This window comes from Hemicordylus capensis, chromosome 1 (assembly GCF_027244095.1).
Source record: "Hemicordylus capensis ecotype Gifberg chromosome 1, rHemCap1.1.pri, whole genome shotgun sequence".
NCBI lineage: Eukaryota > Metazoa > Chordata > Lepidosauria > Squamata > Cordylidae > Hemicordylus > Hemicordylus capensis.
The window spans coordinates 186,985,986-187,002,250 of record NC_069657.1 but is presented as its reverse complement, the minus strand read 5'-3'; the positions used below and the strand labels follow the sequence as shown (position 1 = coordinate 187,002,250).

The window sequence follows — 16,265 nt, the reverse complement described above, 5'->3', positions numbered from 1 at the left end:
CAGAGGGGAGCAGAATTGAGTGTTGTATCTTGCTCTCCAGCAATGCCCCCCAAACTTCCAAATTCTCCAGTTTTGTTTTATTTTTGAGGGCTTTTTTAAAATCTTTATTATTTGCAGAAAAAGGATTCACAAAATGGTGAAAGGAAATGACATCTGAAGTCATTTCTGGCCACTCAAGAACTACAAAAATAACCCAATTTTCTCCACACGAATAAAGAAACTGGGTCTCTATGGCCCAACTGCAGATATGCAAAACCATGGGTGCTAGGACTGTGGATAACGAGGGCCACCTGTACTGTATATAAATATGACAGGTTGTTCTAGTAAGAACTAATCTGCCTACTTTAGTTTCACTATCCCTACAACTGGACTAAATTTGCTCCAGACTGGTTAAGCAGTTCACAAGCTAACCCATTTTTACTCAAACTTTCATGCATCCATCATCTTGAATTGGAGTGGATGACATCATCACAAACGATGCATTTATTGTTCCCTACAACTGTACCAGATGTAGTCCAAATGGGTTCCTACTTGTACCTCAAAACATTCATGTGCCTGACATCTTGAATCAACGTGGATGGCATCATTACAAACTACACTGTTGAGGTGTCCCTACACCTGCAGCAAATTTGGTTCAAATCAGTTAGGTGGTTCACAAGTTAGCCCACTTGCGCCTCAAAAGTTTACCTAAGTTTGCGCCTCAAAAGTCTGCCATCTTGAATTGAGCTGGATGACATCATCACAAACTACACCATTGAGGTGTCCCAATGTTTCCCTACAGCTGTACCCAATGTACAGCTGTTCATATTGGTCCAAGCATTGCAAAGTTGATGGGACACGGACACACACACACACACACACACACACACACACACAGAATGCCAGGTGCTTTCATAAGCCTACTGGGAAGTAGGCTAAAAATTTACACAACTCCCTGACAGGAGCATCCTGTGTATTAACATAACATTTGCACTTCAAGCAAGAATGTACTATTCCTTATCCATGGTTACCCATCAAACAATATTTTTCAAAATCAAAAGTCAGAATATGAAAGATACAGGCAACATGTCTCCCTTCAAGTTCAAACCAACCAACCTAAAATAGTGTATTTCAAAGTAGCTTACTGGCAAAATGCAATGTTCTCTACAATTTTTTTTTTTAATGTAAAAAGGCATTACTCTTTCTGCAGGAATCTTGTCACAAGCTTATGCTAAAATGCCATTGCACAGCACAGCTTGTGGCACTGCTTTGCACATGACAATGTAAAATGTGTTGACACCCTCTGTGGAATGAGAGGCCCTGTAACTCCATCCACATTCTTGATTACCTTAGATGTGCAAACAGAAGACTCACACCAAGCAACTATGTCACAGAATGCCATTACCAAGGCTGGACAGGAGAGAGAATCCAGCCATGGACAGGCAGCGTTCTCATCCCTTTGCCCCCTCCCCTGAGAAACTGAGCTCACTAACAGAGCATAAGCTTCACAAACACCAGAATATGCCACATAATCACAGCCCTGTGCCAGGATTATGGAGCAGGTTCTGCTGTGCCCTCTCTCCTGACTGGGAAGGCACCCCAGAGAAGTGGCGGTTTAGTCAGCAACCTGAGAATTCAGAGATTCTCCACAAGAAGATTCAAAAACATATTAAGACTTCCATTTCCTTCCTCCTCTAGCTTCTTTGCTTTCTGCCCAAAGCTAGTTGCTCTGAAACACTTCAGTGTCACCTGTAGGCACTCGTTTTCAAAGGCAGACCCTCTCCACATGGGGAGGGCATCCCAGGCAGCTACTAATGGAGGCAGCTTGACATCGCCATGAATCCAGTTTTTGGGCAACCAGAAGACTACCTTATTCCGCATGTCTAGTCATGTGTTCCCTCTAAGACATGCGCATGTGCACACAAGCTTTTTGATGTCCGCTCAGTTAATTTTAGATCCTGCTCAGATTGAATCAGGAAGGTCCCACTCTGAATGCGTGTGGGCACACACCACCCTGAACTGCCACCCAGAACAAACCTCATTCCACACACGAAAAAGGTTAGAGAACACTGCTAGTCACCTATTCACAACATTGGCTGATGTCCAGACTAAGTTACTCATGAGTCATCCCACAGAAATTAACGAGACACGATTATCATGACTAACTTTCAATGGGACTCTTCACAAGCAACTTAGTCTGGCTGTCAGTCATTGCCTGGCAAAATGTTAGAAATGGAGTCCATGTTTGCAAAGTGCCAGAAACCAGGGTTATTTTCCACTGAAATAAAATAAATAACTTTGGAAAACACCAATGAGGTGGCATAATATGCAAACAGTGCTGTTGCATGTTATACTACCTCATTAGTGTTTTCCAAAGTTATTTATTTAGCAGTGCACACTCTCACCATGCTTGAAACTCAGGTAAATATCCTAACGTATTGGGAAGATGCTTAAAAAAAAAAAAAAAAGACTGGACAATTTCAATAGAAATTCACCCTAGCAAGTTTTCTTGTTCCTCTACGCTCAGTTTGAGTAATGTGGCAAATATGGACCAAACTAAAAAAAAAATTGGGAAATCAATGACTCGTCTCCAGTCCTTTTAAAAAGGAGCCACAGTAAGCCCAAATTGATTTGGGACCATAGAATAGTCCCAATCCAGTTTGGGATGGTATTTTTCCCAGACTAAATTGGGCTATTTGCCCCATAAAGTGCTGAGGGGCAGATTTAGATCAGGAAAATAAACAAGAGTTACACCTTTCTCCAGCACTGCAGTCAGTTTCATGTCAATCCAGGGGCCCCTTTAGCTACTTTTTAATTGAGAAAGAGCAGTGGCTGGGAAGAGGGGGAAAGAGATAAGGGATCCAACCATGGCTTTCCAACAACCCATTGAGTTTGGCCCTTGGGTGTTACTTTTCCATTAACTACATTTCTGTATCACCTTGAAAGTACCCATGATATAACCACAAGGTGGAAAGAGTGGAGAAATACAATTAAAGGCAGCTGAATCAAACACAAAGTATCAAGGTGGGAGGAGCCATTATGTGACAGCAGGCCATCTGGTCTTTTCTTCCTTAATGTACTCAAAAAAAGCCCCTCCCACTGCAGTTCTTTTTTCTCCCAACTCTAGCTTTATAGCTAGACTTCTGGGTGCCTGTTTGTTCCTCCTTCCATACCATCTTTTCCAAGTACTGGGTGGTAGGGGTGTGCACGGACTGGTCTGGGGCCATGCAAGAGGCCTCCGGACCGGTCCAGAATTCGGCCGGTCTGGCGGGGTGGGGGAGTGTGGCTTTAAGGGCGGGGGGCAGTACTTCCCCCCACCCCCGCCGCTCTTCCCCCTCCGGCGCTGGACTTTTGTAAAATGTTTTTGGGGCGGCAGAGTTCCTCCCTGCTGCCCCTGCCCCCGTTGTTGTCTCTCAATTGTACAAGTAGTAAAAGCTGGCGCCACACATGCACCTGTCGCATACGTCACAATGATGTATGTGGCATACACGCGCCAGCAGCAGATGACAACGACAGGGGCAGGGGCGGCAGGGAGGAACTCTGCCGCCCCAAAAACGTTTTACAAAAGTCCAGAGCCGGAGGGGGAAGAGCGGCTGGGGGGGGGAGAGAAGTACTACCCCCCCACCCTTAAAGCCACACTCCCCTCAATTACGGACCACGCCTCCGTGGTTCCGTGCACATCCCTAGTGGCTGGTGGGGGAGCCACTGGGAGGGGGGAGATGGCGAGAGGCACCTTTAAGAGTAAATTAACAGGTGCTTACCTCCGTTCTTGCCACACCTGAACACCGCTTGGAGTAGCAGCATGCCACCCAGCACCCCTTGCAAGGGGGGAGATCACCTCCACCACTCATCTGGCCTCCGCAGAGCCAATCTCCCGCCAGCAGCCAGGTGAGTGGCAGAGGGGATCCCCCTCCGCAGGGGGTGCTGGGCGGCATGCTGCTGCTCTGAGCTGTGTTCAGGTGTGGCAGAAGTGGAGGTAAGCACCTGTTAATTTACCCTTAAAGATGCCTCTTGCTGACTCCACTGGCAGTGCCCACACCAGCCGCTACTGTCCTTTCCTTTCCTTTGCGTTTGCAAAAGCAAACACAACAGCTACCTCCTGGAGTGGAAAAAAATAAAAAGAGTGTGGGTTCACATGATCTGCCAACAAGTAGATAGGAAGGAACCAGTGGTTCCCAGGGAGTGGGCACTCCTTGAGAACGTGTCGTCCAAATCTGCCCACCACCAGTTCCAAAGTCCTCTACTCATTTTCACCTGACATTCTTAATCCAACTTCAAATCTTGGTTACGGAACTCAGGCGAATGTTGGGCAAAGTCGAGCAGAGGATTTGGAAACTGGAAGTGGGCAGGTGTATTTATTAACACATTTGTATACCGCCCAAAACGCAAGTCTCTGGGTGGTTTACAACAAAACAATAAAACAAATAAAAAGGTAAAACATTTTAAATTTTAAATTATTGTAGCTATTTAAAACACAATTAAAACAATACCTAATTAAAAGCCTAGACACAACAATTGTGTCTTGACTGCCTTTTTAAAAGTTGTAAGAGATAGGGAGGCTCTTCTTTCAGCAGGAAGTGTGTTCCAAAGCCTCAGAGCAGCAACGGAGAAGGCCTGTCCCTGAGTAGCCACCAGACGAGCCGGTGGCTACTGCAGACAAACCTCTCCAGATGATCTCAATGCTCAGTGTGGTTTACAGTGAAGAAGGCGTTCTCTTAAATACCCAGAGCCCAAGCTGTTTAGGGCTTTATAAGTTATAACCCAAACCTTGTCTTTTGCCTGGAAACTTATCGGCAGCCAGTGAAGAGTGATATGGTCTCTCTGAGATGACCCAGAGACCAACCTGGCTGCAGCATTCTGGACCAACTGCAGTTTCCGGACTACATACAAAGGCAGCCCCGCATAAAGTGCATTGCAGTAATCAAGTCTGGAGGTGACCAGCAGATGTACTACCGTTCTGAGGTCATTTATCTCAAGAAAACACAGCTGGTGCATCAGCCGAAACTGATAAAAGGTCTCAATCTGGGACATCAGGGGGAGTTTTGTGTCCAGAAGCACCCCCAGACTACGTACCTGTTCCTTCTGGGGAAGTGTGACCCCATCCAGAACTGGCAGATCAAAATCATCTCCAGAGTTCTGACCCCGCACAATAAGTACCTCCGTCTTATCTGGATTCAGCCTCAGCTTATCTCTCATCCAGCCCATCACTGCCTCCAGGCAGGCATTTAGGGAGGTTATACCTTCTCCTGATGATGTTCATCAAGTTCAGAGAACATACCCGCCAGGAGCGTGCATTGCCCAGCAACTTCTACTTACTTACCTGTGGATCATGTGACCCACCCAGGGAGACTCACAGAGAGCCAATCACTTGTTCATTGGAATGCCTAACAAAGACTTGTGGCCAGAAATCAGCGAGCAGCACCAGCCTGAAGTCAAGTTTTTGGTCCTGCCCTCTGTTTGAGGTCATAGCCCCTACATAACATATACACACATTTTCCTGGACGAAAAATACTGAAATGATTTATGACAGTGATCTTGTGATTCAATTTATCAGTCTTTGTCATTTAAATTAGTGTCTTAGAACAAGAGGCATATCAGCTTGCAATGAGTTTCAGAAAAGGGGGAGTAGTAACTTGCTAGGTTACTTGTGGTTTCTCAGTGGTGGAAAGCAAGACAATGACTTTTCAATTTGTTTTGCATTGCCTGGCTTTCTTGTGGGTCTGTATAAAGGACCGCTTGCTTGTGAATTTGTACAATGAAAAAAGCATGAGGTCTTATGCCTCCTTTAAGGCTATTTCCCCTTAGTCCACTTGGAAAAACTACTGCATCTCTCAGCAGCTACTAAATCGGGTTTTATACAAAACAGTAAAATGGCAAAAATAAAAAAATCCTGCAATGATGTACCATTTGTATTTCAGTAGTAAGCCAGCAGTTTCGAGGTGGGGTGGGGGGCAAGTGCTGGTTCACACACTGGCAGAAATTGCCATCTTCGGGAGATGCTTGTAGAAGAGATAAAGTGTGCCATCGAGTCGGTGTCAATTCCTGGCACCCACAGAGCCCTGTGGTTGTCTTTGGTAGAATACAGGAAGGGTTTACCATTGCCTCCTTCCACACAGAATGAGATGATGCCTTTCAGCATCTTCCTATATCACTGCTGCCAGATATAGGTGTTCCCCATAGTCTCGGAAACCTACCAACAGGGCTTCGAACCGGCAGCCTATGGCTTGCTAGTCAAGTCATTTCCCCGCTGCAGAGGAACAGAAAAAAGTCAGATCAGAGTAAGCCTAGAAAGCTCAATCATCATATAAATATTTCTGTTGAGGTTTTCTATTGAAGTAAAACTCACACAGTAATGTTGCCAATGCTGAAGTCTAAGAAGAGCAACAAGTAGACAGTAGCCAAATACAGTCGTGAAGAAAGAATGGCAGATGTATTTAGGACTGACAGTCTTCCAAGGGAGGAGACCTGGTCTTGTAGTAGCAAACAGTAATTGTCCTGTTTGCTAAGCAGGGTCCACCCTGGGTGCATTTGAATGGGAGACTTCATGTGAGCACTAGAGAAAATTCCCCTTAGGGGATGGGAGTAGGGCTACTCTGGGAAGAGCATTGCCTGCTTGCATGCAGAAGGTTCCAAGTTCCCTCCCTGGCATCTCCAAGATAGGGCTGAGAAAGACTCTTGCCTGCAACCTTGGAGAAGCCGCTGCCAGTCTGTGTAGACACTACTAATCTAGATGGACCAATGGTCTGACAAGGTTTATGGCAGCTTCCTGTGTTCCTAAACCTGGCACTGTACAGCAAATAGCCTAGTCTTTGGAGGCACACTTGCATTGAGAAAAAGAACACTGGTCACGCAGCCCCCACAATCTTCGCTATGGGGATGACTTACAAGCAAGAGGTGAACACCCTGAGCACAAACACTGGGGGCTCGGAAGCACTGTAAACACATCCCAACCTCATGTAGAAGCAAAGTGTGGGTGTGCCTTAAGTACGGAAAACACCACAACAGTCCCGAAAGTTACTATAGCTTACAAGCCTACTCTTTCATATTTGGACACTTATATTAAGCTCTTAACCGGCCAAACCAGGCATGTAAATACTTGCCAAAAGGAAGCCAATGAGTAGTTAAAGATCACATCCATGAAAAGAAGCTTTTATAGAACAGGAAACAGGTGGTTCTTTATCTCTTAAGATTTTTTAATTTGGGCTTGTTCGTTACTTTGAGTTATATTAAGTCTCTCAAACTAGTTTGAAAGTGTCTGAATACAATATGAACATAGTGAAGTCTATACCCAGATTCTTAGAACTGTATTCATGACCCTCTATCAGACTGACTCACCCCAAATCAGCTCTAGTTGCACATGACTACTTTCCCAAGTATGTGGATACACATCCAAATGAAAATAATGCAGAGCAAGCAAGTGAAGTGACATTTGCTTTCATATGCAGAGCTGAATGCCCATCCAATCCATGCCTGTAGATGCACATGCAAATGCAGATGTTACCTATCCCCAGTGAATTACTTTCAACTGGATGTTCATTTAGATGCAACCAGGCATGCATAACTACGTGGGCTTACTTAAAGCCCACTTTTCTATGTAAAATCATGAAACAGGGACAGTGCTTTTAGATTAAGAATTGCACAGATTATGAATATTTAATTTATTTAAATTAATCTACCCTAAGGGGAAAGTCATTGCCTTCATGCCCTGCTGACTGACCACTGTTGGAAACAGAAGCCTGGACTAGATTCAGGCTATTAATGTCTGTGGAATGAGTGGGAAAACTGGGCACAACAGTTCATTGAACTCAAAGAGCCTATTAATTAAAAGGCAAGGTGAGCAAGTCATACCCTAACTGATGCAAGATGGATAGGCCTTGTATGTGCATACACACACACACACACATGTACGTACGTACGTACGTATACACATAGTTTTTCTTTCAGTAGGTGACATCAATGAGCTATGTTAAAGACAAATGCATCAGAGTACATTTTAATCTAATATTCATGAGGATGCTATATCCATATAAGATAGAGTTTAGCTGAGCACAAAGGTGTCACACTTACCTTGGTAGACAGGGATGTAACCGAACCGGTTTGGTGCCTCAGGATGGAAATGTGTGTAGTGTGCATGCTGACATAATGCGCAGGCTGCTGGGAACCAGAAAGCAGCCGCACACAGTCATTTGCATGCTTGCACAGGTCCTAGATGAGCAGCGGGGCAGTGGAGGAGCAGGTAAACACCTGCGTTCCTCCTTTTTAGAGGAACTGATCCCTGCCCATGGATGCCAAGCCTATTGGTGGTGCACATCCCTGTTGGTAGAGTCATCGCTATGTAACCAAAGTGCAATGACTATAGATTCAGGCGAGATATAGCTCAGGCCATTTCTCTTCCAACAAACCTCTATTACAATTCTTAACACTAAATTCAATGCACTGAGAACACCACAACTGGCACATTTGTGAGTTCTACCTTGCTTACACTAAACACACTTCCCCATCCGATAACAGGACTGTTTTCAACCTTTGGTGCACAGTTTAGAGCCATATTTTAGGTACGCACAAACAAGCTTTTATTTTCTCGGCAGAATTGTGCACTCATAGGGTAAGCATTTTAGTATGAACCAGCTCCTAATACATAGATGGACACAGATTTCTTTGATATGGCAATTTGAAAAGTGGGGAGGGGAGATTTTATTTGTTTTAGTATTACTGCCCCACTTTTTGACCACAAGATCCAAGTAGGTCTAAAACAACAGAACAGAGCAAATGAAATCAAAGCACAGGACAAACACCAAGAGACCTTCCTGCTCCATTTTTGACTCCGTTGAAATGAGAAGCATTATGTTAGAGAAGCTGGGGCAGATGTAGCATTGACTAGGTTCCAGGAAAGGGAGTGGGCCAAGACATCACACTGTCTTTCCCCCATCCCTCACTTCTCATTTGCAAAATTCGTTCCACCTGCCTTTACCCAGGCTACCTATGACTGTGGACACCTTTGTTGGGTTCTGTTTTATTTCACCAAAACATTCGTATCACAGCCACCCTTGGACCTTACTAGAGTTCATTTTCTCTTAGAAAGGTGCATGAAAGGATAGGGTATTATAGGGTACCAAAAGTACCATATCAAGTTATTTCAACAGATGTAGGGTGCAAAACGCCAAGCCCTGCTCTGAAGTGACCTGCTTTCCTTTTGATGACATTTACAAAAAAACAAGTGACAAACCGCACATGAAGGACACAAGAATGTTAGTTAAGTACTTGTATATCCCATTGATAAAACAAGTGCTTGACTCTGGCAGAATCACACTCAAAGCATCTTTTGAGAAGTTTAATCAAACACATAACTTTGTCAAGCTAGTTAGATAAGGGTTTGGCCAAGCACTGTTATCCTGTGGCTAAGGCAAACAAAAGATAGTTACACAGTATTACCACATTAATGCCAAATCATTTATCATATTTTATATAATGTAGAGAATGGATTCCCAAGAACAGAAAGTTACGCCCTGAGAATGGAATTAATCTAGAGCAGGGGAGGCAGGACAGTATTCGCTGTTTTTCAAAGGAAGACTGCCAGCATCTACCCCATTATACATTCATGAAACAAAAAATCAAAGCACAGGTTCTTAAGCCAAGGTATGACAATAAAATTCAGAGATAAACAAATCAGAGAGAAAATATGCTATTTTTACTGAAACAGCACAGATCAGATTTCCTGTCACAAACATTTTGTGTCATCAGTCAATTAAGCCTCAAGACAGCAATCTCAGCACCTCCCATTGGTAGCTGATGCCAGGCCTTTTAAGGGCAACTATAGGGATATAATATTTAGATGACTGAGTCCATCAGTACGAAAGAACAGTATTTATATTGCACTGAGAATTATACTTTTTAAAGTATAATCAAATTTAAAAGGACAGGAAGAAGGGGAAATGCACACAGAACGGATAAGTAGACAACTTGTCATGTTTTACATAGGATTGTTAATCTGAAATTACTATAGTTGTTAATGAATGAACTTTATCAACTAGATCACTTGCCTTTTAACCAATGATTTAATTTAAATAAAGCTGCTACTACCAAACACACACACACCCCACCACCACCTTTATATAGGTCTCTGAAATATTGAAGGGAGTTTGAAAGAACTAAAAACAAAAACAAAACCAAGTTGCCAGTCTTCGAAAGGCAGAAGAGGCATATTTATCATCCTCTTTTTCATTCCCTGTTCAGTAACATGACAGCACCAAAATTGCATCAAAATAATTAGACGAGAGTGCCCTCATATTTAATGGAGCCCTGTCCATTAAAGTTTACCTTCACCAGTCAACCAACTAAAGATTCAGCCAATTTAATACACCAATTAAAGGTTGCAGCCCTACAAATTTCATGCATCCTCTTAAAGAAGAAAACAAGAGAACATTAACATGATTCATTCTATTGTAGCTTACCAATAAAGATCCTCTTTTAAAAGTACATAATGGGACACATATTGAGCAATGAACCAGTTGTTCAGTGCCTAAGGCTACAGTGAAAGGTGGCATGCAAGCCTTTGGCACTGCAGTGCAGCACTGACAGAAATTCCTTCCAGGAAGAAGAGTTGTGCTCCCCTCCCACTTGCAGGTTTGGATGCCACCCAAAATATGTGATCTCAGAAGATTTTATTGATACCTGAAATATATATTAAATTTACACAACATGTTGGACACAACATTCTCTGCCGGGTATTATCAGACAAGTCAGAACTGTTGGAAGCTTCCCTACTTTCATTCCAGAACTCCAACATAGCGGTCACCCTTTCTCCACCCTATCTTCTGCCCACATCTGCTACCAGGTAAAGGGGGGGCAGAGAGGGAGCAGGGCAAGGCGGGGGAGGTATCCTGACAGATCTGAAAGACACGTTGGAGCTCCAGCCTGACACACCACCACGGCCTCCCCTGACATTGCCACTGTCGGGTCAGAATCTGACATTTCAGCCCATGCGCAGGCCTAATCTGCATCATACAGAACTAGCCACCAAGTCAATCATGCGACAGGTTTGAATGGCATGTGCAGATCTTTGCAAGGATCAAATTTCTGTACATCACTGACAGGGCTTGAAAAATGCCACAGCAAGTCAGTCCTGGGAGCTAGTTTCTGCAGCCATGAGGCTACCTCTCTGGCAAAGCAATCTGGGGGAATCAAGGCCATGTACCATAAAGCTGCTCAGTCGCTGGTAGACATTGTTCCCACCTCTCATTGTCCATGCCAGTGAGGCCAGGGGTGGGAGGCTAATTCCCTCTCATATAAGTGAATGGATGCCACTCACTCATAGGAAGAGAACACACTTCACTCACTAACCCTGCTAATTCAGAGCAATACTGTATGGACCCTCCATCTCTGACACGGAGCAGCCTGGACACGGGATCCTACAGGAAAATGTATGCAAAGCACACAGACACACACGAGGCACCCATTCCACCCAATATACAAGTTCTCCTTCCATTCATCCCCCCTCATGGTCATAATTAAAGGCATCTTCCTAGTCAGATATACAAAGGGAGTTTGACACTTTCTCCACTGGGTCACTTCCTCACTGAGACTATCTCTTACAGATAATCTAGTCAGATTGGTCATATTTTTAGTTCTCCGCCAGTACCTGTTTAGGCTGCAGACTGTTTATAGACTATGTATGAAACAGTTTTAAACATTCAAATCCATTCTGTATTAACCAGTAAGTGGCTTGACACCGTAATTCAGGAAGAGATATTTACACACTATGAAATTCCTTCTTTAAAATATACAGTTCAGTAAAGATTCTTCAGCTGACTTTAAAGCGATGCCCTCCAATTCAGAGTTGCCATGGCATCAACTATACAAGACTCCAGCTAAAGACACAAAATGTCTCTTTCCTACAGGCAGTTATGGGAAGTTAGCAAATTTGGAAAAGAACCAAGTATGCTTTGGCTCTCCAGTGGACCTAATTTATCATCGTTTGGACATTCCAGTGGTTAGCTAAACCAAGAAAGCAGAACAACTGGCACTTTATAGCATCAAGCAAAATAAAGCTCCATAAGCACTGCTAAAGCTATAGGCTTGCCCTATATACCAATAGCATTTTTCAGATTTGTTTTCCCTATAACAACCAATTTAAATAAAATACCATCACCCATTTATCTACTAGTACTGATACTCAAATCACAGCAATGAGGAAGTCTCAGAATAGTTCTGTATTTGGCAGCAAAAAACACAACACGTTAGAGGAAATTCTGAAGGATGTAAGATACCATATTTATTTCCTTTACTACTACAAACTTGATATTATCTTATTATTTTATTTTAAAAGATACAAACAAGTTTTGGCTAACAGAGGAACTTTTCAAACAACTGGAATGTACTGTCTAATCTGTTCACAAGGCTTTTAAATGGACTGGCTAAGTAAAGCATATACAGAAATATTATGAGTGCCTTCCTAGCAAATTCCTTTGCTCCTAGCAATCAGAAGAGGCCTGCTATTAGAAAGAAATTGCTGGTTTTCCCATTAGTAAAGCAGTAACTCTTTTGCCAAGCAGGAATACTTTCCTTCCCAAGTATATTATTGAAGTGCCACTTTGGCTGCTGCCACAGGGCAGGAAGAAATGGGAAAAACAGCAGCAGAGACAAACCAAATCTCTTTTTTTTCCACCATCACCAGCTTCACCATTCTGTGCGCTTGCTTGAGGTCCATAGTAATATCAAGAACACCGCCAGCAGTTATTTCCTCTTTAACTGCTCATGTATACACAAGAAGAGCAAACAAGGGCCACTAAAACACCACCTCACGCAAAATTTTGAGATTTAGCACACGACTGGAAATACTTCAGCATTAGCTGTTGAAAACATTCCCTTACAAGAGTTAAAACTATAGTTAGTAGTAACCAATTGTGAATGTAGAAGGAGTCTTAGACTGGGCTGCAAACTAAAGGCACTCACCCTTGCCATGAACTCTTGAGGTAGCCTTAGACAAATTGTCTTCTCTCTTTCACCTGCAGTTTCCTTATAGGGCTGTTGTGAGAACTACTGAGAATATATATGAAACACTTTGAACATTCAAAATGCACCACACAAATGCTAAGGGTGGTCATGTTCAGGCGATTCATTTGCCACCCGTGGTATGCAAAGTACCTTTGAGAACTTCCCATGCACAGATGCACAGCAGTGGCTCTTAACACTGCTGAGCACTGCTCCATCATGTATGCGTTCACACTCATTTCACACCACCAGTTTTGCACTAGCGTTTTGTTTTTTGTTTTAAAGGGGATGTTGTGATACAACAAATCTTAACTACACAGGTAAGACTGCCTCTTCCTTTCCCTCTGGCAAAAAAAAAAAAGATTGAAATAATTTACAAAAACTGCAAATTAAAGAAACATGAAAAATTATGTCATCTTTGCCCCCCTCGCTGCCTTCTTTCCAAAGCCACTGAGAATCATAAACACATATGAAAGACAAAACAATTAAGAATCATAGGGGCTGAAAGAGGTCAGGACATCATCTAGTCTAAACTACTGCCTATCCAAACTACTGTGTGCTACAAGAAGAGTGAGCAACATGGGCAACAGCAGGGATATCTGAAGGACAAGAACTATGTTTTTAAAAAGCATACCCATACTGCTCAAGCAAGTGAATTGTTCCCTATTCTCAGGGGAGCAGGAATGGCGCAGAACTGGACAGAAGCAGAAGTAACCTGTTCTTAACCTGAAGAAGTGACTAACTTAGACATCCCTCCCTTCTTCACAGGCCATCCCAAAATGTTTCCCCACCCTTTCTGGCCAGTTCTGTCACACCCAGCCTTTCTAATTGTTTAGAGACAAAGCAACCTAAGCAGGAACATGTCATCTGACACTGTCGTTTATTTTTACCTCTCTCTTTTTGGCTACAGATACCCCACACAAAAAATAATTTTGTACTGGTTTCATCAAGCAAGTGTCAAAACAGGTTCTAGAATTCCCTGGTATTCTCACAAAACAAAACAAGCCATATCATTCCAGATCAGGTTTCTTTACTGCCAACATAGTATTTAAGCTTATCTGGGAAAATATTTTAGCATGCCCTTCTCCCTTTGCTGATGTTCTGTCTGCCAAAGGAATTCTTCATCTTTTCATACAAGAGCCTAGAACATTCTCCTTTGGAAACAGTAGTGCCATTTGACACTTCCCTTGCTTGGGCCTCCAGGTGTAATCTCTTGACATTTCCCCCCAATGCCAGCAAGCTTGGGTTCCTCTAAATCTCTATTCTTCTGGGACTGTCAACATACACACTATCTCCACTTTAGTCTCGTATTGTAGCTCACAAGAAAAGTGCAGTCGAGACCTCCCCTACTACTGTTTAATTCTCAAAAGAAAACTGAACGGTAGAAACATGCCTGGAAACTACACTCTCTGACACTGAAACCCTCTCCCCTAATCCCAGATGTGTTGAGACAAACTGCCATTACTCACTCAGTGGTAAAGAAAAGACACACTGCACGTGTTCGGAGACACACCACTCAGCCCTAGCGAGAATGAAGCCCTTCATAGATATTTCACACACCACGTTTTCCCCTATATGGATGTCACTTCTGTATATCACACGCACACACGTGTAATTAACACATTAGCCAATTTTCCCACAAGCACAAGATAGCAAAAGACACACGTCTACACATTTTTGTGACCCCGTGTACACACACACACCACACACAGACAGAGAACTGTAAAATAGGAGGCAGGAAGCGTTAGGACTTTCGCTGTTCCTTACAACACTAGGTTTCCAGGGCACCCATCTTATCCGAGGCCCCCCTGGGAGTAATTCAATGCAAGTGGGTGTCCTCTGGGCATTCTCAGCCTCCTTGCGTCCGAGTGGCAGGCAGATTCCCACGCCCCGCCCAGGCCCTCGGAAGCCCCCCTCCTCGTCCATGCCAGTCCTCTGTGCCCACAACAACTGATGGCTGCAGACCCTCCTCCCCATCCTTGCCCCACACACACCAGGGCGCCCTCCCCTGGGTGTCTCCGCGCCCAGTCGGAGACCCTGTGGGGAGCTCCGGCTCCTTCACAGACATGCCCCTGCAGATTCCCTAGGCAGAAACTTCGGCTCACACTTTTGCTTCCTCCTAAGCGCGGTCCCTCCGAAAGAAAGAAGTCCCTGCAAACCCCGACCCCGGAGACCACCGGGGCGGGAGCGCGGGGTGCGGGGTGGGAAGCGCCACCCCGTCCCCGGATAGCGGGCACTCACCGCCTTGCTGGGAGTCCAGCGCCCGAAAGGCGCTCCAGGCAGGCTCTCTCGGTGTGTGTCCCGAGCGGGACTCTCCCAGCAGCGCCAGCCAGGCAGAGCAAGCAGGATGAGCTCATTGGAAGCAGGCGGCAGCAGTCCCCGCCTTCCGCATTTCTCCCTCAGGCCGCCTTCCCTGAACAGCCAGCCAACCTCATGCTGGGGGAGGGGAGACGGCGAGGGCGCTCCCAGGTTGCGATGGATGCCTTGCAGCAGCAGCAGCTTCTTCTTCGCTATCTCTCCCCTGCACCTCGTGTCTGGGTTGGTCGGGGCTGGCTGGCGGAGCTTAGCCTCCTAGGGTCAGCCAGCCCAAGCCCCACTGGGCGCAGGCAGCCCCCTTCCTTTCCTCCCTCTCCATTCCTCCCCGCACCCTTTCTCCCCCGAGTGGCCAAAGTTCCTGTTGCTCGGAAAGAGGCAAAGCCATCTGGGACCAATTAGCGGGAAGGGGCTCAGCAGGATTGCAGGGCAAGCCAGGCTGAGGGACCCGGCCCTTGGCTTCCCTCCTCCCTTGCCATGGTCAACAATGCAGACTAGAAGTCAAAGGGGTGACATTCAAGAGAGCTTAGGTTCAGGGATTGGACGCGGGGGGCGTCACATCAATAGCTGACTGACACGTGTCTGGATAGAGAGACCTTTTTTTCTGCTTTCCGTGTTAAAAGCAGCAGATAAAAGGCTTATTGCAGCGACATGGTCTCTCTCTCGTATCTGTGCAGCGCGTTGTTCGTGTTGCATGTTGCAACCGGTAATGTGACCTACATGTTCTGTAAGCTATTGTATGTGTTTCAAGTTCACTGCTTCAGTTAGTCTCAAGTTTTTACCTGAGGGTTTTAGAGTATCACTGAACTGTGTAAATCGTTGGGATTTAAAAGCAAAGACATTTTCAGGTTTTCGTGATATACAATACAAAAATAAAATATTTCTTTGCTGAAGGAGCAATCTTTAAGTGTTGCCATAAAATTGCCCTTTTGTACGTTATTGTCTGCCTTCAAGTAATTGATGGCTTTTAGATTTCTAGTCCT

The 16,265-nt window shown here is 44.5% G+C and overlaps 1 protein-coding gene across 10 annotated transcripts in view; it reads right to left on the bottom strand.

Moving 5' to 3' along the window:
- The window catches only part of TANC1 (tetratricopeptide repeat, ankyrin repeat and coiled-coil containing 1), a 225,385-nt gene that overhangs the window by 186,389 nt on the left and 22,731 nt on the right, over window positions 1–16,265 (bottom strand). For 3 of the 10 annotated variants that reach the window (XM_053260237.1, XM_053260253.1, XM_053260246.1), the window contains exon 1: window positions 14,737–14,921. The exons of 1 other annotated variant lie outside the window; for it this stretch is intronic. In XM_053260237.1, coding sequence (XP_053116212.1) covers window positions 14,737–14,895 — 159 coding nt within the window. In that variant the 5' untranslated portion in view covers window positions 14,896–14,921. Of the gene's footprint in view, window positions 1–12,930; window positions 12,955–14,736; window positions 14,922–14,963; window positions 15,041–15,074; window positions 15,129–15,210; window positions 15,726–16,265 lie in introns of those variants that run through there. 6 more of the 10 variants (XM_053260307.1, XM_053260270.1, XM_053260337.1 and 3 more) reach the window with 6 other exon arrangements.